The sequence below is a fragment of the Pleuronectes platessa genome, chromosome 16 (assembly GCF_947347685.1).
Source record: "Pleuronectes platessa chromosome 16, fPlePla1.1, whole genome shotgun sequence".
Classification (NCBI taxonomy): Eukaryota; Metazoa; Chordata; class Actinopteri; order Pleuronectiformes; family Pleuronectidae; genus Pleuronectes; species Pleuronectes platessa.
Window position 1 is genome coordinate 10,492,238 of NC_070641.1, and position 27,947 is coordinate 10,520,184.

Below are 27,947 nucleotides of genomic sequence, written 5' to 3' on the forward strand. Positions count from 1 at the left end.
ATGCTTCGTAGCAAAGTGACGGCTGATGTTGTACTCTCGGCATATCAGGCATAGAGCTTTCGATTGGATTTTAGTGACAAAGTATTTTGTTGTCCACTCCGTGTTAAACACTCGGCACTCATTGTCCACTTTTCGCTTCCTTGATCCGCTCATTTTACAGAAGGATTCACAGGGCAAAGCGAAAAAGTGAAGGGAGATCATGTGCCCTTTCCAGACTTATACACCACACTCCCAGTCAAATTTGATTTAGCGGACGCTTTTATCCAAAGCGACTTACAATAAGTGCATTCAACCACGAGGGTACAAACCCAGAACCACAAGAAGCAAGAAAGTACAATTTCTTAAAAAATAAAGCAAAACTACAAAGTGCTATAAGTAAGTGCCATTCAAGTTCTACTAAATTGTTAGTTTTTTTAAAAAAAATTATATTTGGAAAAGTTCGGGATGGCCCGCGGGCCGTACTTTGCCCATGTCTGGTCTAAGTCATTGTTTCCAGACATCTCAGTTTCTGCCCCTCGAGACCAAAACCCTGCCCCGGAGGTTTCAAAGTAAAACGGGGCCAGCAGCGTAATTTTACTTCTCAGTTTTAGCGGCTTTAAAACTCTGGAGCGTGTGGACACCCGGAGAGATGATGCATTTTCAAATTAAAACATAGAAGCATGTATGCAGATATGTTAGCTCCATGCCTTTGGGGAAAGCCACACATCATTCAATATACATTACAAAAATTGGTAAGTTGATCAAGCACAGTGTGTACTTCAGAAAAAAGATTAAAAAATAATAACTCTTAACAAATTGTCGTATATTGTTAGTATATCCAGTATCGACTACTGACAGGACAGGGGCACTTCAGAGGCTATACAGTCCCTGGATCCGTCCCTGTTCCTGTAACTTTCACATCAATATGAAATGTATAATAATATCCTAGCGATCTATTCATCTTGTGGTGTTATTGATATTGATCTGATATAATATTCTTTAGCAATTGGCCTATGTTGTGCTTTATGCATGTGTCGTTATGATGGCTTTAAAACAATCCCATTCCCTACCAGGTCGAGTTTACATTGCATGTCTAGTTATATTTTGACCTGTTAGACCACAGCATGTCATTGCAAACCCTTCTCCAAGAGAAAATAATCTGCGAAAAAATTCCAGATCAGTCTTCGAATAAGCACCCGCCCACGGTCGTGAATCCTGCTTCCAGTCTACGAGGATCGTGGCAGAGTTGTAAAAATTGCCCCAATCATGCGCCTCGGACGCACGGGAAGGCGTGCCTCCCATTGCGCTTAAATTCAAGTGTGAGCAGCGGTGAAGGGCACAATTTGCTGTGGATCTCACGCAGCTACAGTCCCTCTCAGAGCTGAAGCCGGTGTAGAAATGTGGATCTGATCTTATTAACTTGATATTCTCGCATCGTACCTTTTGCAACTGGAGGACGTGATTGTGCCACATTGGAGCTTCTTTTTTGGGGGGGTTGCGACGCGCGTCAAAGGAAGACGCAATAGGCCATCCGTACCCGATGGTCCAGCCTCCTCCTGAAGGCTCCGTGTCCTCATAAAGCACCAGCGAGACATAAACAGCTTGTCTAAATAAGTGTAAGTGTGTGTTTATGACTCGCTCCATCACAGACTCGCAGTTGGAGCGCGAGGAGCGTGTGGCCACCGGGCGTCCTCCTGCTCGCAGCGCGCACCGGTCCCTCTGATGTGGATCCGTCTCGCCGTGTCGAGCTGTTGTATGGCCGCTGCCGGAGGATCCGCAACGACAGGACGTGGTCTTCGGAGTTAAAACTTCTTATCGCTTTGGGTCTCGAACCGCTCTGTCCCGCGCTACGCCCGCACCATGACCGAGAACAGCGAGGTGGAGAGCGAGGTGCAGCTCCAGCGCTGCCCGAGCACCATGTCCATCCAGCCGATGACATCCAAGGCAAGTAGCAACACTTCTGAGCTTTGTTTGTGGAAACTAATACAAGTTTACTCTCTTCTACAATTACCTCCCTGGTAGCTTGTACTCTGAGACATCTAGATTCAAGCATGAACTTTACACACACACACACACACACACACACTAACACACACACACACACACACACACACACACACAGAGAGAGAAAGTAATGAATGCTTCCATGCTTTCCTTGCTTTACCTGCTGTTTGATTCATTTTGGTTTTCACCCACTTGTACTATTCAAACGGTTTGTGTAATATTCATGACACTACTTCACAAATGCAGTTGTAGTCATCATGACTGCGTCACTCGGTGTAACTGCACACGTAAGGTCTGATGTCACTGTCTCCACCTTTATACGCTCTCTCTCTCTACCTCTCTCTCTCTCTCTCTCCCTCTCCCTCTGTCTTTCTCCAAACCCATATTGCAGACAGGATTTATTGCAAACATAAAATAAACGGTCCCGATATGACACTTTTTATTCGTCCCTGTCACGATTTGCTTTTACTCTCAATTTCATATTCCTGTCACTTGGCTGCTCTCACAAATGCTTCGTTAAACAACTGGTCTGATTGAAATGTGCATAAATGGCCACAGTTAATCATGTGCATTGTTTAGAACGGGCTGAGTCCTCCTCAAACTGTGGTGCAGTGTTGAGTTAGAAAACTCTGCGTTCATCCCACCTGGTTTATCTGCAGTGAAGATTTTCACATTTTACAATATGAAACAGAATTTGCTTTATTACTGTTCATGTGTGTGATTCTTATATAAGTTTGATTGATTCTCTGAGCTGCTGTTATTTATTCATGCATCGCATGTCGGCGAGTTCAGAGGTCGAGACGATATTAAGACCCAGGTTCACAACTTTTCTTAATTAAAGCTCTGTAATTCAACCCAATATAAAGCATTATAGCAACAAACCCAATGTTGGGCTTCTACTTTGAAGACTCATTGCTGATGAGGAAATTATTTCATGAATGTAGCTGACAAGAACAGCAATCAGTACCTGAGACACATAGAGAATGTCTGTGTCAGTCAAATATGGTCAAATGGAAAAAATGAAATTGTTAACCGGCGTCTAGGTGGACCCAAAGTTTGACCCAGTTGCCGACTGCTGCTGTAGTTTATCAGAGGATGAAGAAGAAGACATGAAGGCAACCTGCCCCGCCCCCACTGACTGTTAGTCGCCTGTTCATTCAAATTTCTTTCATTATTTAAGGTGAAATCGCACCCAACTCGATACTGTCCCTCCCTGGACCACTGAGAATACATGTGGCAAGCGTGAAGCCAATAAGATGAATGGTACATATGTAACAGATGTGGATTGGGCATCGTTCTGTTCTACATATTATACAGACAGACGTTTTTGAAATTACCAAGTTTAATGTGTACCAGGTCTTTCTACTGTGTAAGGCTGCCTGCGCTTCTAGTGTCCTTACAAAGTCTCCTTATGATTCTATTTATATTTGTTGACGTGACAGTATAAACAAAGATTTCAAGGGCCGGCCTCCGAGAGCTTGAGCTGTGAAAGCTTTCTCAATGCCTACGTTTTCATTGGAGGGCTTTCAGAGCACTTGATTCATTAAAGCCCAAAACACTTGATGCAACTTCAGCCCTTGTCTTTTGTCTCCATTCTCATTCCTCCCATTGCTCTCTCTCTCACACACACACGCGCACACACATGCACATGCACGCGGGCACATGCCTTTGACGTGTTTGGAGCAAAGTGACACTCCCTCACAACACAGTGAGATACTTCACCAGGCTGCTTCATCTAAATATTTGATGTCCTCCGTGAAAAACATGAAAGTCGACTTAGTTTGCAAGCCTTATTTTATCACCACTCCCCTCGCCTTGCATGACCCTCTGCAGTTATAGCTCCCCTGTCCCCCAACCCCCCACCAGCTGCTACTAAAAGGAAATTTGGTGCAACCCGGTGCCAGGTGGGGTCCATCTGATTGGTATTTTTCCTCCAGCATCACCACATCACAACCATTTCTCTCACAGACTCATCGGGCTGGACATCCAATCTCCAGCTCCGCTCCTCATCTGCCTCTGCTTTCCCAATCGATCGAGGCAGCGCTGGTGGAATTAAAGAGCCCTGTGTGGTATAGATTTCACTTTAACATTCAGCTCTCAGGCTCCTGCACGGCCTGTAGATATTTGATGTTCAGGTTAAAGGTCAATTGCAACCTCTTTTGAACTTCCGCTAAATGTATAGTTCCAATAACAACTGAGGGTTTGGAGTGAATTTGCAACCACACAGAGGTCTATTAAAGGGATGGTTCACGGAATTGACTCAAGTGGGGTAAACTTTGTTACAGCCTCGGGTTCTGCAATTGAAGTCAATGGTGACTACTTCATCAGATGTACTAAAACAACAGGAAAAAAAAACATAACCGGCCTCCATATTGCTCGTGTGGTGTCATCCAAGTGTCCAACTCAAACACTGTCACCCACCCCTCCATCGGCATGGTGGTGAGTAGATAATGAGTGAATTTTCATATATCGGTGAACTATCCCTTTAAGCTCGTCTCTGAAACATCACATGAGAGTCACCCGTATGTATCTTAGACATTTAATCGAGACCATCCTGAAATTAGAAGATTCGCCACAGGGTGTAATGTTTGAAGGAATCTAATCAGACACACAGCCATGTGTCCGTTGTGTTTTCTAATTAGATGAGGATGATGGGGAGAAGGGGTGGGGGGGGGGGGGGGGGGGGGGATGTAACTCCTTCTGATAACAGATGCTCCCAGAAATCCGCCGAAAGCAAATTTCCCACAAATCCGAACTTGAGAACAGAGGGAAACACAGAGCCAGAGGATTAAGGAGAAGGGAAGCATGGACTTTTTCTCCCTGACTCCCAACAATGTAATCTGTGGTCTATTGCCAAGGCTGGCAGGAGTGTGGGCAGTGGGCCAAGCTGATGAGATGCCTGAGTAGCAACCATCAGCTTCTATGGTGCAGTTTTGTTAATGTTTTTTGTTGAGAGGTTGTTTGATCTGTCAGGGCCACTGATGCATGGAGAGGCGTCTCTATGATGGAAGAGCACAGGTAAATCTTTTTGTCTCCAAGATAACCACCTCTGAGCCCAGAGATATAAACACTTAGAATAATGGTTCGCAACATGTTGAGGGGAGATTGGCCCATTTGTCAGCCAGCTCACTTAATGACGAGACGTAACAGTTCACCCGGGTGCCTCCTCAGGTTTCTTCATCCAATCGTAACCAGTGTGAGGACATACACACACACACACACACTGAGTGGGAAAAGGTGTGTGTCCCTGCGCCAAAATAAAAAAAGTCATCTTAAACTCAGACAATTTTTTTTTCTGCGAAAGAAATTTTACACTCCAGGTTCTTGAAAACTCATTATGTTGAGTGAAAGTAGATAACTCGGTTTTGTTTTGTTTTATTTCTAGTCGTTAAGGCATTTTTATCCAAGAGAAGTGGACATGGGGGGGTCTTCTGCTGGAGCTCAAACATGGAGGTGACAAAAAATTGTTCAATTTCAAATTGTATAAATTTCAACCATCAACCAGGCTACACATTAATACACCTGATCTGTCCCTGAGGTAATTAATGAGTTTTACTTTTCAGGAACAAAGAACTATTGGCCGTGATTCATCAAAGGTTAAATGCAACAAGAGTCTTGCAGTGTAAGAAATAAGCTAACAGGCTCAAAAAGACAGTTTTAACACGCTGATATTGTCATTTGCTGATATGCATTTGAATCCATCTTGAGGAGGTTTGAACTTGCAAAACACCCAATACACATTTAGCTTTTTCCCTTCACAACCTCATGTTGGCACTAGAAGAAAGATCACTGGGATACATTTTTTTCCAGACCATTAAAAACGGTGTAAAATGCTATGACAATGCCTCCAGTGGTTTTGTGATATTTCAGCCTGGGCCAAACTGAGCGAGCAAGCGAGTGACCAACAAACTGACGGGAGTGAGTCAGAGAGGGAGCTTGACATAGCCCAAGGTCTCAATTAATTAATGTAACACCTTCACTGCTGCGATGTTTATTGATGTGACACTACAGAGAGAGGTGTGAGCTGCTGAAGTGCTGCTACAAGTAGCTTAAAAAGAAAAACTGGCAGTTTCTGCTGTGTGTTGATGACGCGAGGGAGAAAACTATATCTGTTATGAGAGGTTTGCTTGTCACTGATGATGCTCGCTCTGAGGTAGTTATTCCCTCCCCTCGGCCTGAGACTGACAGCCTTTGTGCTGTGTGCTATGGGATGGCGTGCGTGGACAGCGATTGGATGAATGCAAATGGGTGGATGATGAGTTGCCAGGGCAAAGCTGCACGGCAGGCTTTGCTGAATTGTGTGCTGCAGTGAGGAAAGTGGTTGTAATAAACACCAGAGATTCACACAGAATTTCTCTCCCATTAAACAAGGGGACAGACGTGTCTGTGGGTGTCCGAGCAGGCACGTGATTGGCTGTGCTCGCACTGTGTGTGTGCATGTCTCTGTGACGTATCTGTGGACAGAAGAATGGAAGCAGTCTGTGATCATGAATCTCTTATCTCCGAGTTTTAAGTAGAAACCAGCCAGGCAGACCAAGATGGACAAAGAGTTTCCACACCCTAAAATAATGGTTTGTTATACACACCTTTACTTAAAGTGATGTGACTGTAATGGTGTTTCGGACCCCATCATCAAATTCCAGACGGCTAAAGCATTGCAGAGTATTTATTTTAACCTTCACCACCTCTTAAAAAAGCTTTTCTAGTTTGAAACATTCAGCACTGGGTGCAGCAACTGTCCACACCAAAGGATGTAATGTCCACAAACTGAATTTATCATCACACTCCCAGTGGGGCCATGGCATTGTTGTTCAGTCTTGACCTCTGGACAGACGGGAGCTCTCCAGATATATCTCAGTCTGGCCCCTGCCTCCATTCAATGCTGATGGATCGAAGAAGAGAGACATATTTGCTTGAAATAAAAGCTTTATCATTGAATTATGAGCGCTCAAACCCTGCATTGATTTTGGACATTTATGTTGGAAACATGTGAGAAGGGCTGGGGCGTCGCTGGGCGGATCGAAGAAGGTAGAATTATTGGCTTTTACCAGTCCGCTGGGGCATCTCGTCAAAATCTTGTCTGCAGCAGAGAGATCCCTGCTGCTTGAGGAGTATCGACTGCAGGTGTGAGCATAACTCTCTGCATCGTTATGCATTTTGGAAAGCATTATAAGTCACTTTGTGAATCCCATAAATAATTTGTGAGGAGAGAAACGCTGTCGAGCGAGGTTTAACCTAAAATCTTCTTTGGGGAGAGAAGCATTCTGGGAGCTTTTTGTCTGAAGTGGGATGACATGAGATTGAGGTGCTACCATTTGCACTTGACAGGCATCTTCATGATATTGCGGGGGAATCAATAGCACATATGGGAGCGGATCATACATCACAGCCGCTGTATCATCGTTAGGGAAGCTCGCTCCGCGCTGACTCCATGGCCGTCAGCATCTCACCTGTCACAAAATATTCATGCGTGGCTGATGCACACGGATAGATGCCTTGCGCTCTCGTGACCCACATGTAAAATGGCCTCAGGAGTGTACGGCTAATTTACGGAATGGAAGCTAACGGGAATGCTTTTCAGGCCCGCACACTGACACATGATTCCATTAGCTGTAATTGAAACGTGCCCTAGTCAGAGCTGTTATACCGGCGCTCATCTGCTCTGATTGAAAGAGGCAGCTCGAGACTGTGATGCTGCAGAGAAAACACGTCGAAGCTTCTTCAGATCATTAGTAAAGATGATCAAAACAACTTTAAACGGTTTGTAAAAAGGTATTCATTATGAATGGCTCGTCAAATGAATAATTCATTAATGCTTTAGAGTTTGATAACCAGAGCAACATTCGGTTGGCCAAATTGTAAGAATAAATCTGCTTGGCTTGATCCTCCCTTAGAAAATGAGTCATAAAGAGTCATGACGTGATTAGAATCTTATCAATACATCATAAAGTATTGACAAATGTTTACGAATCAATCTGATCACCACATGTGTTTGTAGCTCTCAGGAGCTCTTCAGATATGTCTCACAATCCTTCCAAGAGTTTCTACAGCTGACGTGGAACTCAAATCTCTACCTGGGCTGTCTGTGGAGAAGTTGCTTCGTGGGTAATGTAGTCCCCAGGGCTTTACAAGGAAGAGGAATCTGTGGCATAAAAAAAGAAGACGTCTCGTTACTTTAGATTTTGCAGTTTTAAATGTGCTGTGAGTTATAAAACAGGTATAGACATTCGTGCTGAATATCCACTTTGAATGCAGAAGGGGAGTTTAAGACGTGCTGCAGATCCCCTGCATGGTACAAACTGGCTATTAATGAATTCTGGTGGTGGTTTAGTTTACACTGAGGAATTATGAGTCTTCTTCCAGAGACTAAAAACTGAAAATAGAAGTCAAGGACATGAGTCAGACAAGCGATAAATAAACTCCAGTCTGTGCTCTCATAGCTATAACAGCAATATAATGCACCACATTAGTCTCCCCTATAGCTTTGTCATCACGTATGTCGTCTGATAAAGAGAAATTTCACAAGGAAACATACAGAATGGGCAAATTTGCCTTCACGCACGTCCATCTCGTTTTTCTTATTTACCTCCCTGTAAAAGCTCTCCATGTACACACACACACACACACACACAAAATCATCAACTAGACAAACTGTTTTCATACCCTATTCCCAGACTCACAGAGCTGTAAACAGCATGTCCCTGTAAAGGGATTATGTTTGGTGCTGAGCAGAACGAGCGCAGACAGGCAGACGGACGGAGAGTCTGTGGCCTACTGATTACCAGTCCGCTCGTCTGTCTGCGTTGATCCATTTTTCCCCCCTGCGACACGGCCACACCCTTATGATGCTCTATCGCAACCGCTGCACGTCAGGGTAACAAATGGTCGCCCGCCCCGCTGGGAAAATAGGATCATCATCTGTCCACGGAGCCGGAGGGAAATGTCGGGAAACATGCATTTATCTGGCCAATCAATGTTAGACGGCTGCAGTGAACAGATCTTACAGACGCGATGGCCGCCGATGTGACGTTTTTTTGTCGCCTAATTGTTGGGTTCCTGAAATACAGCTGCCATCAATCATTGCAGACCGTTTGGTCAATACAGCTTGTAGAATACAAGCGCGGATGGTAAATCGATATTTACAAGTGCAGGAACATGCTATTTGGTATGATGGCCACGTGAGTTTGGCCCCTGCGAGGAGGGATCCTTTGGCTCTGTGCGCTTTGTGCAACCCTGTGGAGCAATCAATGTGTCCAATGAGCAGGCTCCATGAGATTAAGAGCGCTGAGGATATTCTGTTCATACACGATAAGGCTGTGTAAACTGTGCTGGATCATTTCATCACAATTGCCCCTCTGCCACCACTACCAAGGAAACGCCGTCTACCTGCAGGGGTCTTCAGTGTATGGCCGTTGGGTTGGCTCACAAAGAAAAGGCTTATCTTGTTTAACCATGGGCCGAATGCACATCAGCTCTATTGCAGCCGTGTAAAAGATGCGCTCCATCTTCTTTGAACATACACTTTGGTCTTAATGTGCTCTTTCCTTATGGGTTTATATTGCATTTCATGAGTCACACTCTGCAGTTCAGCGATCAGACCATAGTGTTGTGTTTGTGTAGGCTGGGTTATTGCCTGTGCTGTCCTGAGGGCGTAGGGGACACTTGTTATTACTCCCAAATGTGGCGCAGCATTCGTGCTTATATTGTGTTTAACTGTGGCGTACCCTCTTTCTCTTCTCTGTCCCTTTCAATGTGTGTGTGCAGCTTCAAAGGCTAAAACGCTCCCTGTCCTTCAAGACCATCATGCGCAGTAAGAGCGTGGAGAACTTCTTCCAGAGATCCTACAGCGACGCCCGCCTTCCGCCGGATTTCATCACCGACCCGCCGCCTCCTTCTCCCCCTCTGCCGCCCGGCTCTCCTCTCGTCGGGGAGCGCTCGCCATCCATCTCGCCGTCCCTCAGCCCCAACCCCTCCATCTGCTCACACTCCCCCTCTCTCAGCCTCTCCCCATCGCTGCCCATCAAGCCTCCGAGACCACAGGTCACCCACTGTTTTCAGGACCACGTCTTTCGCAAGCCCACCAACTGCCAGCACTGCAAGCACATGATAGTGGGTAAGGTTCCCAATTCACCCCCCTTTTGTCAAGCCAGGGTTTTCGATTTAGCTGCAGGATTCAAAAGATTTATGGCCGCCATACCTTTTGTTTTTATTTCTTTTGCAATGTCTTGATGCAGGAGTTTAGAGTCCTTAAAGCAAAACACTGACACCACTCTAGGCAATAGAGCTGAGCAGGGACCACTCACTTTTAGAATATCTCTGGTTCCGGAAGGAAATTATTCCCATTCATTTTCTCTTCTGACGTTTCAGAAAATCCTTATATATACATACATACATAAGAGTTTTAAGGCCGACAAGCTGAATTTTAATCATAAATTTGATTCGGAGCAAAAAAGACTAAGTAGGAAAAATGGAAAATGGGGAGGGTTCAAGAGAAATCATGGTCGCTCTGTGGTAAATGTAATCTAATGCTGAACCATCCGATCATCAGCGATATGATTTTTGCGGTTGTGGTAAACATTTCCATGGAAGCAGCGAGCTCCACCAATCTGAAATGTTGCTACTACACTTGAGAATTATGGGTGGTGTAGTTCTTCTCTTTGACACTGTGAATAAAACTACACAGAACCACGCTGTTGAGCTCTATATACATCAACTATAGGATCACTGCTTAGCTTAGCTTAGCACAAAAACTATAAGCAAGAGGAAAGAGCTTCCCTCTGCTGAACTATCTCTTTAAAGTTAATGTAGCAATACCATCCTTTATTGAAAATGAGATTCACTCGACTGTTTGTCTTCAGTGCAGCTCTCACACTGTTTATGGCTGAAGAAAACATTACATTATTAAGAGGTGCAGATGTACGAGTGCATTTATTCCTCATTTGCCACAAGCACAAACTCCTAGCCGCTGCTAGTTCCTCTGCTAAATCTACTTCCTGTCACTATGATTGATTACGGACTCCAACCTGCTCCTCTTTATATGCACAGGTGCAGGTTTTTTTGCATGCGCTGTGGTTTTAGTTATGTAATACATCACTTTGATCTAGCTGCATTCCTCTGCAGTCCCCGAACACAGTCGGGTCCGGCCTCCGTCTCCTCGTTAGGCTGATGAAGTAGAATGTGTGTTTTTTTTCCCCCTCCAAAGTGAAAGCAGTGTTTCCGTTGCGCCATCCAGTTTAATGCGATTGTTGTTTCCGCTCCGCAACAGATCAGCCGGTGTAATCACATCGGCAACAAATCCAGAAATCTGTTATCCTTTGTTTGTAGGATAAAAAGGGAACTCAACCCCGTAATCCTTACAAAACATTCAACAATCAACAGAGGATTTCTCATTACGTGACAAATGAGCAAGCATGAGCAACTCTGCGAGATGACTGAATGCCAAATCGATTATGATTGAAATATCTCCAGGCTCGTTACAAATCTCTCCTGGACGTTTTGAAAGAGGTGCTGTTGGTTATGAAGCCGTCGGTGTCAGCTCTGTGAGCGGCGCCAGCTTGAGAAAACGGGGACACTGCTTGTTAACAGCGTCTACCTGAGCAGAGAGAAACCTGTCTGTGTGATCTGAAGGCCCCTTTGTTTTGCTGTCACTCTCTGTCTGTTGCAGATCTGCAGCCTGCTGGGGTTCTTCTCCTTGTTAATTCCTGCGTGTCTGCTTCCCTTTGCTCTTATTCTATCGTCTTTGTTCCTCTCCGCAGGAAACTCCAAACAAGCTCTGCGGTGTAAAACGTGCAAGATGGCCGCTCACCTATGGTGCACCTCGGAACTGTCGCAGCAGCTGTGTCAAGGGAAGGTGCGAATACACACACAGAATCCTACACTCATTTGTAACACTGGTTATATTTTTCATCATAGTCACGGAATGAATGTCTTGGTTTTCTCTACTTTTTATCCGTCATCTGTGAATCGACTGTTTCTATAATTTGGCAACTTCTTTGGTGTGAGGTAATCACTGCTGTGGTGTTTCCGACTGTGTCCTCTTTTGATTATATATTTATTCATTTTCATTTTACTGCCTAAAACCACTAAAAATATAATACAACTCCACCTACGGATATGAAAAGCCCCCAGGACTCTCAAAAGTAAAAAGGCTACACGGTTATTTTTAAATCAGGGGTGAGCAGAGTTAATTGCTGACAACTGAAAGTATATATATAGGAATAACAATAAATAAAAAGATAAACATGATCACAAAAAACTAAAACATCTCTTTATATTTACCGTTAAATGTCCGATATTGTCTCTCAGTAGGTGAAACCTTTTGTCCAACGCAAATGATGACTGGATCGTCCACAGCGTCCCGTTCCTCCTCCCACACAGTCCGCTCCTTGGTCCTCTCATTTGCCATCACCCACTCAAAACCATGAGTCCCAATTCAGGGGCCCCATCCTTCAGAGGCTGCATTTAAAAATGTATTGCATCAGTGCGATTTGGCTGTCCCATTTCAAAGGCTCCTTTAAATGCTGCGGACAAATGTCATGTGAGCAACAAAGAATCAAACGGGTGGATCTTTCTCTGTTGAACCTATCAGAGGATTCATTAAGTTGGTGGCAGAGCTTTAGTAAATGCAGTCACTCAAAGTCCCTGATGATGCAATAGTAGAAGAAGGACAAGCTGGTGATACAAATAGGAAATCCTCCGTAGACCGTTGGATTTGGGCTTGGCCTCCACTCAGCCTACGGAGGCCACTTCTTCATAGAACAAGTAGAATGAGTTTCTCTGAAGGATGCAGCCCCTGAATTGAAACCCAGCTTTAACAAGTTCTTTTTTCATTTTTTTTCCAATCACCACAAAACACAAAGTGTCAAAAAGATATTTAGCCATTTAAGGGGAGCTTACACTCTAGAGAGAATGTTTGAGCTGAGAGCGTTCACTTACTGGAGTGTCCGCTGGTTGCTTGGCAACTGTTCCCACCCAATAAATATTGGGGGTCTAATGTGACTCATAAAATGAACCCCCCCACCCAATCCTTTTACAACATCCCAAGATTTAAGGATTTGTGACTCTTAAAATGTTTTAAATTCTACCTCAAAAGAGAAAGTGGGATCATTTACACAGCGTTCTAGAGAAGCTGGTCTTGATGGAGGACATTTGTGTTCAATTTGAAAACTCCTACTTTCCCGACACTGTTTTAACAGCGACATTATCCAACCACCGGAAAACATTAAGTTTGTCTTGCAGTCATCATTTGAGTAGTCAGAGCAGAAACTGGGTTACCATGGTAACAACCTGGATTTGACAGACTTGAAATTAGATGTTTACCAGCACTTAGAAATTCATTTGTTACGTTTATGGGCAAAGGCCAATAACGTTGTTGAAGGCGAAAAAAAATTATGAAATTGAAATGAAAGTGTTGAATCAGTCGGTGTCGTATCACTGAGGCAATCGTGTACATGCAACCATCTGTAAATAAAGTTGGACCACATGACAGTTCCCCAAAAGGGAAGCCAAACCATCTTGATAGCCTGATCACCCCCTGGTGGTAGGTTGCAGTGTAGGTCATAAACGACACCTCCTCCATGTCAGTGGATGGGACATGGACCAATTTTAAAGTCAAAGTTCAAGTAAAATAAAGGATGTTATCAACTCTTATTAGGGTTTTAATTAATTATTTAATGCTATAAAAATGTCATAAATTAAAACCTGAGACTGACTTGGGATTGGTCGAGTGCGTGTAGTGGCTCCATCTAACAATCACTACTGTAAAGACTCTGGCTCCAAAAAAGCACAAGATGGCGGTACCTGTATTAAGGTTATTTAAGATTCATATTTGTACAACGTTTATCTTTATAAAGGCCTTAAGTCTATGGCCAAGCCATGATGAAGCAATTGAAAATAACTGATTACTACACAATAATTGAAGATCACAATACTGATTGTTCAGAGTGAACTGTTTCTAAATAGGCCACAGGTAAACGCGTCCAGGCCTGGCTTTTAATAGACCGGCCACACTCTGAAAACCCAGTTCAAATTTAGAGGGGGGATTTTTTTTCGTTCTTATTTTATACAACACAGATCCTTACACCTTAAATCTTTATCACAGTGGATTATACATCCTTTATCTTGATCACTTTTAAATGCAGAGTGATGCACTACGATGGACGTTTCATCGTGGCATTTGGTCAAGTGTGCAGTCGTCAGATCATTCGGAGCGATTTCAGTCTGAGGGTTGTGTTTTTATCCCCCAGTGCAGAAACATTAGCATGCAGCAAGTGGCAAGAGCTTCTGAGAGCCACTTGGAAAAAACATTTCTAAAGCCCGGTGTTGAAGATGGCTCTGTGCTGTTTGATAGAGGAGCACAAAGAGGGAGAGAGAGGTGGGGGGAATGATAAGGGAAGGGAATAGGTAAGAACTTCATCCGCCCAGAATCTGGGCTCTGTATCAGGGGCCGAAAGGTGTCGCTTTCTACCTCTTGGTCCGCAAAGTGTTTGTCTCTTCAGCCTAATTTGATAAAGTGACTGGCTCATTTGCAAGTCAAGTCAACGCAATGGCAAACCGATATCCCAGCCGAAACACTTACTGTGCTTAATTCAGTGTGAAATTACTATCTTGCGCACACACACACAAATCACACACACACACACACGAACACACACACATACACACACACACACATGCACAAATAGACTCACGTGCCTGTGTGTAAGCCATGTGCATACAAGTTAGTGCCTGAGTAAATACATTGCTCCTAATTAACAGCAAAGAGAGCTAACACTGTTCCTCCATTTGTGACTCAGTTGCGGCCTGTGTGCGCTCCCAGGTCTGCCTGTGTGTCGACATATGTTTCAATCATTTGTACTTCATTAATGTCTCTAATGAACTACAAGGTACCCCCCCCCCCCTTAACACAGCATATCAAAAGAGAAGCAATGGAAACTGGCAAATAAAAACAAAAATCATTATTCTTTCTGCTCTCCCCCATTAGCCTGGAGCGTTCAAGCGAAACTTCAGCTCGCCGATGCTTGTCAATGACCAACTGGCTGTCGTCAAGGAAGTTCAGCCGAGCCAAGGTGAGATTAGTCTGAGTGTCTGAGCGCGTGTACATGTGCACTTGGTTTGTTCGCGCCCGTGTGCTTTCGTTTCGTCTTGTTGCTCTTGTCCCGGCCGTTTTCGGTTTATTTTTAGATTTTTGTTTTGTTTTTTTTGTGCGTGTGTGTGTGCGCGTGTGTGTGTGTGCGCTTGTGCGTGTGCTGTAATAAAACCAGAACTGTCTCCATCTCACCTGACACCCGAGGAGCGTGAAGTGGGAAAAGAGAGAGAGGAAGAACAAATTCAGCTTCTCTTGGAGGCTGACGGACGCTCAGCACCCTGAAAGTATGTGAATAAATATTTATAAGTTCTAATGTTTGTGTTTCTATATCTTTGTTTATGATTTGAACTGTATATGTATCGCTGGACTGACGGAGGGTGGTAATTCATCGCCTGGCGCTGCGGCTCACACCCTTAAGGCTTTGTAAGCTTTGTAAATGCTGCTTGTTTTCTGAAACAGAGTTATGACTAGCTCTCTCCATCAGGACATCATCTACAATTCAATTTTTATCTAAATATTATAATTTTGAGTAGTACTCTACTTGATGTAATACATATACAGTATAGAAGCAGGACTATTGGGCCAGTATTGTAGCACTAATATTAATGCGTTTGTGTGTGTGTGTGTGTGTGTGTGTGTGTGTGTGGAGAGAGTTGTGTAGCTGTATATCAATCCTTGTATGTGTAATCAGATTTGTAAACGTCTAAAATATCCGCAAATCCCTGCTAGAATCTGTTAATGAGTATTTAGAATTTGTATGTGCTTAATCTGATTTTTTACATGTGCAAAAAATAAAGATAAATCTATAAATGTGTACATAGATATTAATGGCTGACATGTTTTACTCCAAAAGCCTGTCTCACTGACAACAACCTCTCTGTCTAGCTTCAAGTTTCAACGTTGCCATTTCGTTTATAATTTTTTTTTGCAAAATGCATCAGAAAAGTGACGAGTAACGGCCGCCTCACTGGCCACACCCCGGCTCAGGGCTAAAAAATACACCAGAGGAAACTGGTCGATGTGGACAAATGCCCTCATGCATGAAGTGTAGCAAAAATACAATGTCTAAAAATGGCATCAATCGAAAGAGGAGAGACAAACCCTTAAGAGTAGGGGTCTGCCAAACTTGGACGTAGGGGTACTGGACTTTGTCAATCGTTCCACATTGGAAGCATTGGAGCAAAACACCTCAGCCATCAATATCTATTTACACATTTCAAGATTTATCATCACGTTTTCTGATCTGTGCGCACGTTTATAGATTTCTCTACAAATCTCAATCTAATTGCTGATTTACATTTTCTTTACTCTAAAAATGTGATTAAGCGGATATATGGATCGATAAAGATCCCCCCACGTACACACTCAAGTAATATTGCTACAATATTGGCCCAAACACCGTCAGTCGGATAATTCCTTGTCACTTAATTGTGTCTGGATACTAAAACACTCTGCTGTCAGATCCACTTGCCTTACATGTACCTGAATTTGTTCTTCCTCTGAACTGGAGCCTGCTTTACTCCAAACCTCTGGATCATGAGCCGTGTCGGTAGGTGACGCACTCCTGCCACCTCCAGCTGCGACGTCCTTGTGCTACCCCGTGACTCAGTGTTCGACTAATCCCGCACCTCCACCGTCACCCCGAGCTGCGGCGCCACGGTGCTTGGGTCTCCGCCAGGGCACAGTGCACCCTGCCAAAACTCACTATCTCACATGGCAAAGTGTCCCAGAACCATGCTGACAAAAGGCTCTGTGAAACCCAGAGCTCTCGTTTGTCACGTGGCACATTTTATGATGATTTTACCTACTGGCCCTCTCATTTCCCATCAACTGCATTTCGGCAAAAGTGAATTCATGCTCCGAGCTGCAACCCTGCGGTGACAGTTACAAAACTGATTACCTACCAAGTGATATATATATATGTATATATATATATCCATATATCCATATATATATGTCGATGCGACAGCAGCTATGAAGCCAATAATACAAATAGAGTTCTCATCTCTTCACTGAAAGCCATGCTGAAGGTCACTGTCTCTGTAGAAGATAATAATTTGCATAGAGTCTCTGAACACGGCTCTGATAACTCCCTTCCTGTGTAATGAATTGCTCTGTGCCGGAGTAAATCCTCCACCGAAACTGCTACAATCAATGTAAAGTGTAAAGGAGCTTCATCACCATCACCAATAAATACCTCTTCTATCGTCACACTTACTGCAGGATTTCTGTTTATCTGTCAGGAGCACGGAGGCATTGACGTCGATACGAGACGGCGAGTTGTTAGGGCCTCTGCCTCGCAGACACAAACACACTCGCAGAACATCTGGCCCGTGCAGCTAAAATCATTTTCCCCTTTCATTCAACGTGTGTTGAAAAAAGGCAGCAGAAAATCTCAGTCCTGACTTCAGAGATATTCTCCTCCAGCACTTCCATCTGCATGAAATATACCGCTGAAGGCTCCCTGAGGATTTCCATATTTTAAATCACATCTCTCTTTTCCCGTTCTGCTCAACTACAGCTCCAGATATATCGCGGCTATTAAAACGGAGACACATCCCTCGCCAATAAATTAACTCATAAGTAAGTCAAAGTGTGGCGATTTATTGGGAGGTCTTGATGTCTCCTTAACTTTTGGCTGCTGTCCTCTCCCAGATCTAAAGTGGGTCACTTTGGTGCAGGACTCACTGTGTTACGACGGTTATATTTAGACCCTCTGGCTCCTCCAGATTGGCACAGGCACAACAATCCTGATGTGCAGTTAAATATTAGTGTTCAGCGTGTGGAGTATGAATCATTTATATGTGCGTTTTTGTTATTGAAGTGTGTTTGTGTGTGTGTTAGTCTTATGAATGTGTGTGTGTGTGTCTGTGGTTTCAGAGGCTGGGCGGACGCGCGTCGACCCCGTGTACGCCGCCTTGCGCTTTGGGACGTCTTTGGCACAGATGAGCCGCTCCAGTTTTGGCAGTTCAGAGTCTCCGACGCGCAGCCTGGTATGACATCATCCCCCTGAGGGCGGGTGGAGAGGAGAGTTGGACGCTGTGTGATTAAGACAAACAAAGTTTTAAAGATGGTTCACTGGTCCAGTTTTAGATTCAGGATTTTTACTTCCATCCACATTAGCTGATGTCAAGTATCAGCAACACAAAACGTTAAGTTTTGTCAAGACACTTAAAACTATACAATTATATTTTAAAAAAGAAAAGTTTTACCAACTAATTTCTATCTGGAAGATCAACTATATTCACATTAGAGTACGAATGCAGCCGTGTTGCACATTAGGAGCTTGAGTCGGCAGCACTAGCGTTCGGGGGATGGCGCCGCGCTCAACCAATCTCAGCTGTCAAATTTACCAGAAACATGAAAACTTAAACTTACAAGTGATAAGAATAAACCATCTTTGAGATGACGTGCTTTGACTCTTGATTTCTGGTCCCATCCACTAACATGGAGGGGGCGGCCTTTATGAAGACCAGAGGGCGACAAAGATGCTTTGGCTTCACTTTTGGAAAGCAGTCATGTTGTGAATCTTTACATACAGTCCATGGAATGTATATAATATATATATAAAATAAAAATATACAGTCACACAACAGCTTACTGTTGAAGTAATGATCATAGACACCATAGAGTTTCCCCCAGCATCACTTGGCTGGTTGGGGGTCTAGAATCCTGCTTCTCTGCACCTTGAAGCCTGTTTCCCAACAGTTTGATGAGCACACGTGTGGATTAGAGCAACCAGGTGAAAAGTCACCATAACTAGATCTCCAGGGGATTGTAGGTGACTTTTTACAACTGTGTCTTTTTTGAGGTCACTGTTGTTCCCTCCTGAGATCAACTTCATTTAAATCCTCCCTCCTCCACCTATGGTGAGGTGATATAATTGAGCACCAGGGTGTCGTCTATTAAGCATAATGGAGGGCGCTGGTTTTCCTCATTAAACGTGTTGTTGAACTTGTCTGCCAATCCTTTTTCATACATGGAGTGAGTGCAGGGTTCTCATCCTGTGTGATGTGGATTCTTCAGAGCCGGAGCTTTGACATCCTGTTGCTAACATTTTATTTTATGTTTTTTTCCTCTTTGAAAAAGGGGGAGGGAAGTGAGGAGAGGCAGCAGAGACAGTGCAGCATGGAGGAAGAGATAACTCAGGAGACGGGGGGTAAACGCCGCTGTGTGTCCGTGTCTCCAGCTCTGTGCCGACGCTGCTGTGTGTCCATGCATATGTCGTGTTTACTTGTGCATGTGTGCGTGTGAGGGATTTACTGTGTCTGAAAAAAAAAAAAGTACATGCCTGATTGCATATGTGCGAGTGCTGAGAAAATGTCTCACCACCTCCAGACGCAGCAGTGCCAGAACCGGAGTTGGAGAAAGAGGAGGAAGACGAGAGCAGGGCCGAGACCGAGACTCCTGCGGAAGAGAGCAGCTTGACGGTACAGTGCACACGGTCACCTGTTCTTGTTTTCTTCCTCGAGTGCCTATGTCTGTCTCACTAATTCACCCCCCCCCCCCTGCGACTCCCTGTATCCAGGTGCCCAAGCGCATTGAAGTTCACTCCATCCACACCTATGTAGCGCTCTTCAAGTTTCTGCCTCAGGAACAGAATGACCTGGAACTACAGTGAGTAAGAGCCAAACAGACTGCCAATGTGCCAGTATTCGCATAGCCCCAGTGTTGTTTTATTTTTTTTAATTTTTTTTTGTGCTATTGTGCGTGTGAGTGCATTTGCTGTGTCTGTGTTTTTGCCCTGGCTGTCGTTCCTGCAGGATGAAAATGTCCCCACCATCTGCAGAGGACGGTATCGGGGCGCCCTTAAGGATGACTAATTATAAACTCGGAGCCCATCACTGTCCCCCACGTAGAGCGAGCGACTGAGCCATGTTCCCAGCAGGGGAGAGGATAAAAAGACACAGAATAACTGAGATGAAAGGGCGGACAGGCATAGGAGGAGAGACGGCGTAGAAGTAAAGATTATCATGGGCAGACAGAGAGAGGAGGTAGAAAAAAGAAAATGGCAAATATAGAAGTAGTCTATAAGATGAAGGAGAACGAAGAAAGAGAAGATAGATAGGACAGATAAGTAAAAATAAGGGCAGCTGTGTGTGTGTGGGGGGGGGGGGCGGTGTGTGGGTGTGTGTGTGGGTTTGGTGACAGCTTTCACAAAGGTACATCTGTGAGACTGTTAAAAGCCATCTGTGCTGTTAACTGACTATTGTGTAATTGCACAATGTACAGTACATGAACTACTGAAAGGAGGAAGTTTCTTTGCTGTCTTCATATCTTGTCAGTTTTGACAAGTGCCACTGCGTATGAATATTTGCAAAATGGAGGTCAGACAGAAGTTTGTGCAGAAATGTGTCTGTATTGGAAAAATGAAACATTATAAAGTTGATTTATGGAGGCCAAAACATCTTCCAGCTGCTCACTTGATTTAGTAATTCATGTTTTACTTTGTCGTGTGTGCCCGCTTTGTTTTTTATGTATCATGGAAATTACTCCACCATCGGCACGGACCATGTGTCTTCTGGGGCCAGAACAATTGGTTGTCCCTCCCCTTTCCAGTGCGTTGGCAAGATGGTGGCGACTCAGAGTTCGTCATTTTATGCCCCGATTTTTGACCATTTTGTTATCACCATCCACTTACTTACGTTGCACCTCATGATGCCATTAATGTCAGTGTGGAAGTACACAAACTGAGACACAGCAAATGAGTGTGTGTGGACATGGGCCCAAATTTAGAGTTTAGACAGAAATCTGTCACTTTTCCGACTTAAAAGAAATGCAGAACCATATTTAATCTTTATCCTGCAGTTTTAAGTGGTTGGATAAAGTAGCTCGGCTAATCCCACGGACATTAACCCTCATAATACACACGGAGACTTAAAAAGGCAGAAAATGTATATAAAATCAGGGTAAGAACTAAACAAACAACATACACACAAGTTTTAAGCCGCGCTCCTGGGAGGAACCTCAGTGAGCTGAATAATTACTCCTCAGATATATGGGTCTCACCCTAATTGGTTAGTGAACTATGTGGACAGTGTGTGTGTGTGTGTGTGTGTGTGTGTGTGTGTGTGTGTGTGTGTGTGTGTGTGTGTGTGTGTGTGTGTGTGTGTGTGTGTGTGTGTGTGTGTGTGTGTGTGTGTGTGTGTGTGTGTGTGTGTGTGTGTGTGTGTGTGTGTGATCGTATAGGGCAGTTGTGAGAGCAAGCATCTGAGGGAAACAACATACAGATTTGTAATTGGGACAGCAGTTTCTCCCTGTATATCTAGGACAGTGGGTAAAATGTGCCTGTGTGTGTGTAGACGTTTCAGTGAAAGCGGGTAGCACCATTAGCATGCAGGCCAGGTTGGCGACAGAGCCGGTCCAGCCTTGTCTACTGCCGCGGGGCACCACAGAGCCATATTTCACGTAGACCTCATGACTTTGGTATCGGCCGCTCTGTCCCCTCGGCTGAGGGACACAGACTCGTCCAGATTCTGACCTCTACGCAGCTTTGTAACCGTGGATACCACCACTTAAGTTTGATAACTTTATCTTCTGTCCTCACACTCAAGTCCCTGTATTTCTTCTCCTGCTGACCGCTCTCGCCCTCTCGCCCTCTCCCGTCTCAATGTACCCTTTTCCTCTCCGCCTCAATCACCTCGCCTTAATGCCTCCTCTTTTTCATCTCCTCTCTTTTAGTCCCGGTGATCGGGTGCAGGTCACGGACGACTCCAATGAGGAGTGGTGGAAGGTGGGTAATAAATCACTTGCAAACATCTGTCTGTGTCTGTCTGTCTGTGTGTGTGTGTGTGTGTGTGTGTGTGTGTGTGTGTGTGTGTGTGTGTGTGTGTGTGTGTGTGTGCTAATTGGTTCGTACACCTGTTTTTAAATGCACTGAAAAGTGTGTCAGTGTGTGTCCTCATTATTTTATGTCCCTGTTTTCTTGAATCCACATCGTGTAGTTAAATGCACTGAATGTGTGTGTGTGGTTGTGTATTTGTGTGGGCTCATGGATTTGTTTTCTTCAATCCATATTGTGTATTTCAACATCTGAAATGTGTGTGTGTGTGTGTGTGTGTGTGTTTTTGTGCCTGCATGGTGCGCATGTGTTATTTCAATTCTTTTTTAAGCCTTTAATTCTCGACACCTGCTCTATTTGATCCTGTCATAAACATGCAGGCAGCCGCCACAGACGGAAATAGAAACACAATTTCCTCCGAAAATTAGCAGAACAGTTTAACATAATGAACTCGACTAGTGTTGCAACCTCAAGCAGCTCGTTAATGGCTCCGCAACGAGCTTCACTCACTCTCGATGGAAATGAAAGTGCGTCGATGTGGCCGTGTGTCTGTGCGTTTCAGTCTAAGACAAAAGAAGACGCACTCAGACTTGACTAAAGCGCACAGTCTGTGTGTCTTCAGTATTCAGGGCTGAAAGTGAAGCAGCAGTCATTTGATTTTTAATCAGTGCTCCCAGTTCTTTAAATTAAAGTGATGAATAGTTTATGAATCACTTCAATAAACACTTCACCACCTGAGGACGAAATAATGAAATATTGCTGCATAATGACTTTCGCTCAAACCCCATCAGCCTTCACCGGAAAACAAGGATGTCATTCAGTAGAGTGCATACCTCCGCCAAGACCCAGTCCCCTTATGAAACCACTTTTATATTCATTAAGTCCAGTTTTTAATTTTAATCAGTGCCCAGAACATGCCTGATTATTCAAGCTCCTAACAAACACACAAACAAACAAACGCAGATGAAAATATACAACTTTGGCATAGTAAGTTCATATTGTGATCACAGTTTCTCTTTAAAGGTGCTATGTGTATACTCTCTCTGCCGTCGGATGATGTTCCTCTATGGACGTGGGTGTCCATGATTCAGCCATTGTTGTGTGTCCAAGTCAAGCCTATGTAGCACTCCAACGTGTGTGTTGCTTTAAAGCTTTGTGCTGTTGCAGTCGTAAAAAAAACAACCAGTTTCCAGCAGCAGGACACACGATATAACCGTACTTGTGCTCATAGTCCTGGCAGGTCCATACATCATGACCTGGATTTTCATTAACATGATTTGATTGGCTCGTGCCTGATGCTCAAGTATCTTTTTAAACGAGATCTGATTGGCTGGTGCTTGTGCTGCCGCTTGAAGTTGAAGTCATTTCATATTCAATCGCAAGTGATGCAAGAGAAGCGATGTACCGGAATCACAATGCAGTTCAGCAACGCGTGACATCACAACACTCGAGGGGATTGGGCAGCGGTCCTTTGAAAACTCGGACACATTGTGGAGCATTACGGTGACTCACTATTCAAAGAAGACTTGAAGTAGAAGGGAAAAGGTGGCAGAAATAGAAACAGAACAAGAGTTGCATGTGGTGCTGCTCCCCACAGCTTTAGAGAATACAGGATGACGTTTGATGCTGAGGTTGCAACACAAAGGATTGTTAAGTTAGCCGCTGTTTCTGCTAATGTCGGCTAAGCAACAACGTACAGCCCCTTTTAAATATGCAAAATTGTACACGTAGCTGAACAAATAGTTTGTCTTCATTTCAAAACAATGATCACTGTAATTTCTGTAACGATGGTGCCTGTTCTACATCTATTTGCCCAGATGGCAATTCAAATACCTCTTTGGTTCTATTACTGAATAACAACAATAACTGCTCTAAAATGTGTCATTTAGCCACTTCAGGATCACCTTTATAAAAACTAACCTAATAATAAATGCTGATCACTGTGCGGTGCTCCTGCGTTTTCCAGGGAAAGAGCGGCGACAAGGTCGGTTTCTTCCCTGCCAACTTTGTGCAGCGGGTCCGACCAGGAGAGAGAGTGTGGCGGGTCGTCCAGAGCGTCACCGCCACCCGAGAGAGAGGACACATGGCCGTCAGGGAATCCCAGGTACAAGAATATTATCACACTGCTTTATTATTTTAATGAAGATTGTAATGGAACATTTATTACATTTCACAGCAAAGACAATTATCAATTCTGGTTCATACAATTCTACCTAGCTGCGTCTAGGGACCAGAGCACCCTGTCACTTAGTAAGACTGGGTCAATGGCACAGAACAATGGAATCACATTTGATTTATACTAAATAAGCCCCTCCTTTCACAGAGGTAGAATGTTTATCCAATCAGCTCTCTGCGTGTTGTCTTCAGGCTTAGATTTGGTCACCTCCAATCTGAATGAAGGACCCCTTCGAAAGTCTCACTACACATCAACATCATTAGACTCCAAGTCTCTCTTAGACCCCCGTCTCTGCTGGATGACCCATGAAAGAGTCTAGGTGTGAAAACCTTTTGTCTCAGCAGAGGCACAGACGAATCTCTAACGAATACACACCTGAGTCTCCTAAGCTGACCCCCACATGTTGCAGTTCTTGAAACACACAGAAGTACATCTCAGAATAACATTCCCATCTATAACTGTCATTCCTTGCATGAAACATAACTAAATATAAAATCTGCCATCACAAGATCTTTTTTCTTTTGTTCTTTATTTCTTCATAAATGTTACATACTGTTTAGGCCTGAACCGACAGTTTGGGAACCTTTAATTACATCGCTCATCAGAGGATTCTATTTGTGGTACTATCCTGTGGTCGCAGGAGGCTGCAGCCTGTTCCAGTCCCCACTGGCTGAGAGGCAGGGTACATCCTGCTCAGGCTGCAATCAGACTGGGAACAAAGCCTCGCCTCAAACATCATCTCTGTGTCATACCACTTTATACCAATTTTCACAGACACTTCATGTCCCCCGAATGCACAGAACCTGTATTTCTCCAGAGCACAATTCAGAAAATCTAGTACAAAATGAGAAAATACACAAATGAGCTGCTAATGAAATCCAATCTTTGTGCAAATGCAAATAACTGCATATTTATAAGTTTCGCGGGCAGAGCCTGTTCACATTTACACATTTTAGAGAACGATTAATTCACTTAGTCACACAATTTCCTCCAGATTTGATATGACTGTTGGTTATTTTCTCAACACCTGCACGCTGCAGTCACACTGACAGCTGCTGAGAGTACGAGTCAGATCGGCAGCTGATCTTAACTCTGAATGTTGGCAATCACAGTTTGCATGTATTTTACATCAAGAACCATTTATTCAGTTAATCCTGACATCTACCTACAAATTCCACAAATGTCTTTCTGTCTGTCTGTCTGTGGTAACATACAATTTAAGAAAATAATATCAGTTGAGGTAATCATTCAAACTTGTATAATGATATATATATCTATATATCATTATACAATATATATATAAGATACTATAAATGAAGAGTAATAAAGCAAATTCAGTTTCATTTGATGAAAAACATTGACTAAAATGTCTTCACTGCAAATAAACCAGATATTTATTATATAATGTTATATATTAATAATGATATTATTATTATTAGTAGTAGTAGTATTGTTATTGCTCCTGTAAAAATAAACAATAAAGTACATAACAATAAATACTTTTTAATGCATCAAATTCTAAAAATATTAAACTTTCCGACTAAAGTCCAGCTCTGCCTCCTCCCCTTCAGATCTGTGTGGGGAAGCGAGAGGACGGCGAGGTGTTTCTAAAGCTGAGCAGTGGGAAGAAGAGAGGCCTGGTCCCAGCCGACTCCATAGAGGAGATCTGAGCTTCATCTTTCCACTTCTACTTTACCTACTATCACATCTTTAAACTATCACCAACACCACTTCTTCCACAACCTCCCTCTGCAAAAAACAACAACACAACAGCTGCGGCCTCTTTGGCCAGCTCTGACTGAACCCACCCTGGACAGAACACACACACACACGTCTGCAACGACCTGGAAACACAGCTCCCGATGGACACATGGTTTCCAGTTGAAGTGGGTTGCTATTAGTCTTTAAAAAGGGTACAGTTATGCATTATAGTCCTGCTTTTACAAAGGGACTGTTTCTCAGCTCTTCTCCTGCTGCCGATTTCTCTTTTAACACAGGAAAAATAAATCAATGTTTAGTCAGACGCAGCGTGCACAAGTCAAAATTGCTTAACGTCTCTTTGCTTGGATGCTGGTTCCGAATTAGTTTCTCCTAATCAACAAGGACGTCTAGCAACGTGGGAGGAGGTGGCGTTCTGTCATCGGAACATGATGCTACTGTCAGTGTCCTTTTCTTCTTTCTACCCACTCCCTGTGTCTCATCCCTGCGCGCTCGCGTCAGGATCTGTGGCCCCGGGGATTGATATCAGCCTCGTGCAAACTGGTCCACATGTAACATGAGCCACCGGCCAAGGACGACCACTGCCAGCCCGAGAAAGTTTTCTTTTTTTGCCAGGAGGACACACAATGCAAAAAAAGTCCTCAGTCGTGTCAGCCTGTGTGTGAACAGCTGACGCCAACTCGAGAGTGCAGAAATCTGAAGATTCCCAAAGGAGAATTGGACACTGTGATGAATTTTTCACAAGGAATTCAGTTGAGGAATTTACCCCCAACTTTTTCACTATGAAATTACAATGAAAATATGGTGTGAAAAATGCATCGACACCTTTAAACATAAATCAGTCGGGGGACCCCGTGTTCCAGAGGGAAATGGAATGCAAGAAAATAGCTCATTTTGTCCTTTTCAACACTCAGTGACAGTAACTGAAACTTTTTTCCCCTTGTAGATGTTCAGTAGCTTTTTCTTTTTGGTTAATGACTCAACCATAGAGGAATACGCAGTGAGTCTCACACAGCAGTGTTTGTCGAAGGGGTCACATTTTGTTGTCTTGTCTTCAACAAAGAGGATGCAGTAGAATGAGGGAGGGGAGGCGAAACTGCGAGGGTGGTCCTCGGCTGTTGCGGTTACATGTGGCAGGAGCCGTCTCCCTGCTTTTCACACGAAAGGAGCTCGGAGGGTCTAAAAAAAGGGGGGGGGGGGGAGGCCAGCTCCTGCAGAGACCTGCTGAAGACCGGCAGTGAGTGTTGCACAGCATCTTAACATGTTCACTGGAGCTCAAACAGCAGCCAATATAAGTCTGCCAGAAAGAGAAAAAACAACAACAACAACAAAAACAACAGAGAGCTTTCTGGCCGTGACAAGGAGGACACGTTTCGCTGACGGCTTGAAGGAGGACGCAGGAAAAACAGAGACAGGAGGAGATGCAGGGAGGTGGGGAACGTCGTGAGTGGGTTATGAGTCAGTGTGTGTGCACGCAGGTAGTGTGGCACCCATGGGTTCACGAGTCGTCATCGATCAAATGTCAGCCCTTCTTCTCCGTCTCTCCCGTCCTCCCGATCGTGATGTGACTGATCAGCTCCGACAGAAGGCGGAGGCATTTTTTTCCCATGCATGTTCGATGTTGGTTTATAAACTTCACCATGAATTCATTAGTTAGTGTGATTTATTTCTCTCCAGAGAGAGGAACTGCACGAGATCACAAGCACCGGGTGTAAGAGTAAAACGATGGTACCGCAAGTTATGAATAATTGAACTCTTCTTTTCCAGATCAGACAGATCCAGCTGATATGATCATCCTTTCATTTACAATTCAATATAAGACCCTTAGAGGCTGCTACAAATAAACGTCTCTTCTTGTAATTAGGACAATGACACTTTATTTGTGTGTCATTTCCTTTTATAGCAACTTCACTCTTCAGTCCAATGGCAGATGGTTTGATGTTTTACACACGGCAGCAAATAACATTACTGGAAAAAAAGAATTGTGTCCGAGCAGAACTGGATTAGCATTTGTTAGCTGTATAATCACTTTGTCATCCTGCGTTTTGTTTAGTTTTATGCGACGTCACATGAGATTTCAACATTTCAAGTATGTGTTAGGATGTTTTTTCCCAAGCCCAGAGTCAATAAAAGATATTTACAAAACTCTCTCTGTCCGTTTAATGTACGCAGTCTGTGACACAACACGCAGCTGATCACCT

General features: G+C 43.9%; 1 protein-coding gene across 1 annotated transcript; it reads left to right on the forward strand.

Moving 5' to 3' along the window:
- The first annotated feature begins 1,839 nt into the window (after nucleotides 1-1,839).
- LOC128458523 (SH3 and cysteine-rich domain-containing protein 2) lies at nucleotides 1,840-27,891 on the forward strand. Its single transcript, XM_053443390.1, has 11 exons — nucleotides 1,840-1,923; nucleotides 9,748-10,096; nucleotides 11,739-11,833; nucleotides 14,966-15,050; nucleotides 17,951-18,063; nucleotides 19,160-19,229; nucleotides 19,409-19,500; nucleotides 19,599-19,687; nucleotides 21,752-21,803; nucleotides 23,818-23,955; nucleotides 25,599-27,891. The coding sequence occupies exons 1-11, from the start codon at nucleotides 1,840-1,842 to the stop codon at nucleotides 25,695-25,697; spliced, it is 1,266 nt and encodes a 421-aa protein (XP_053299365.1). The 3' UTR covers nucleotides 25,698-27,891.
- The last annotated feature ends 56 nt before the right edge of the window (nucleotides 27,892-27,947 follow it).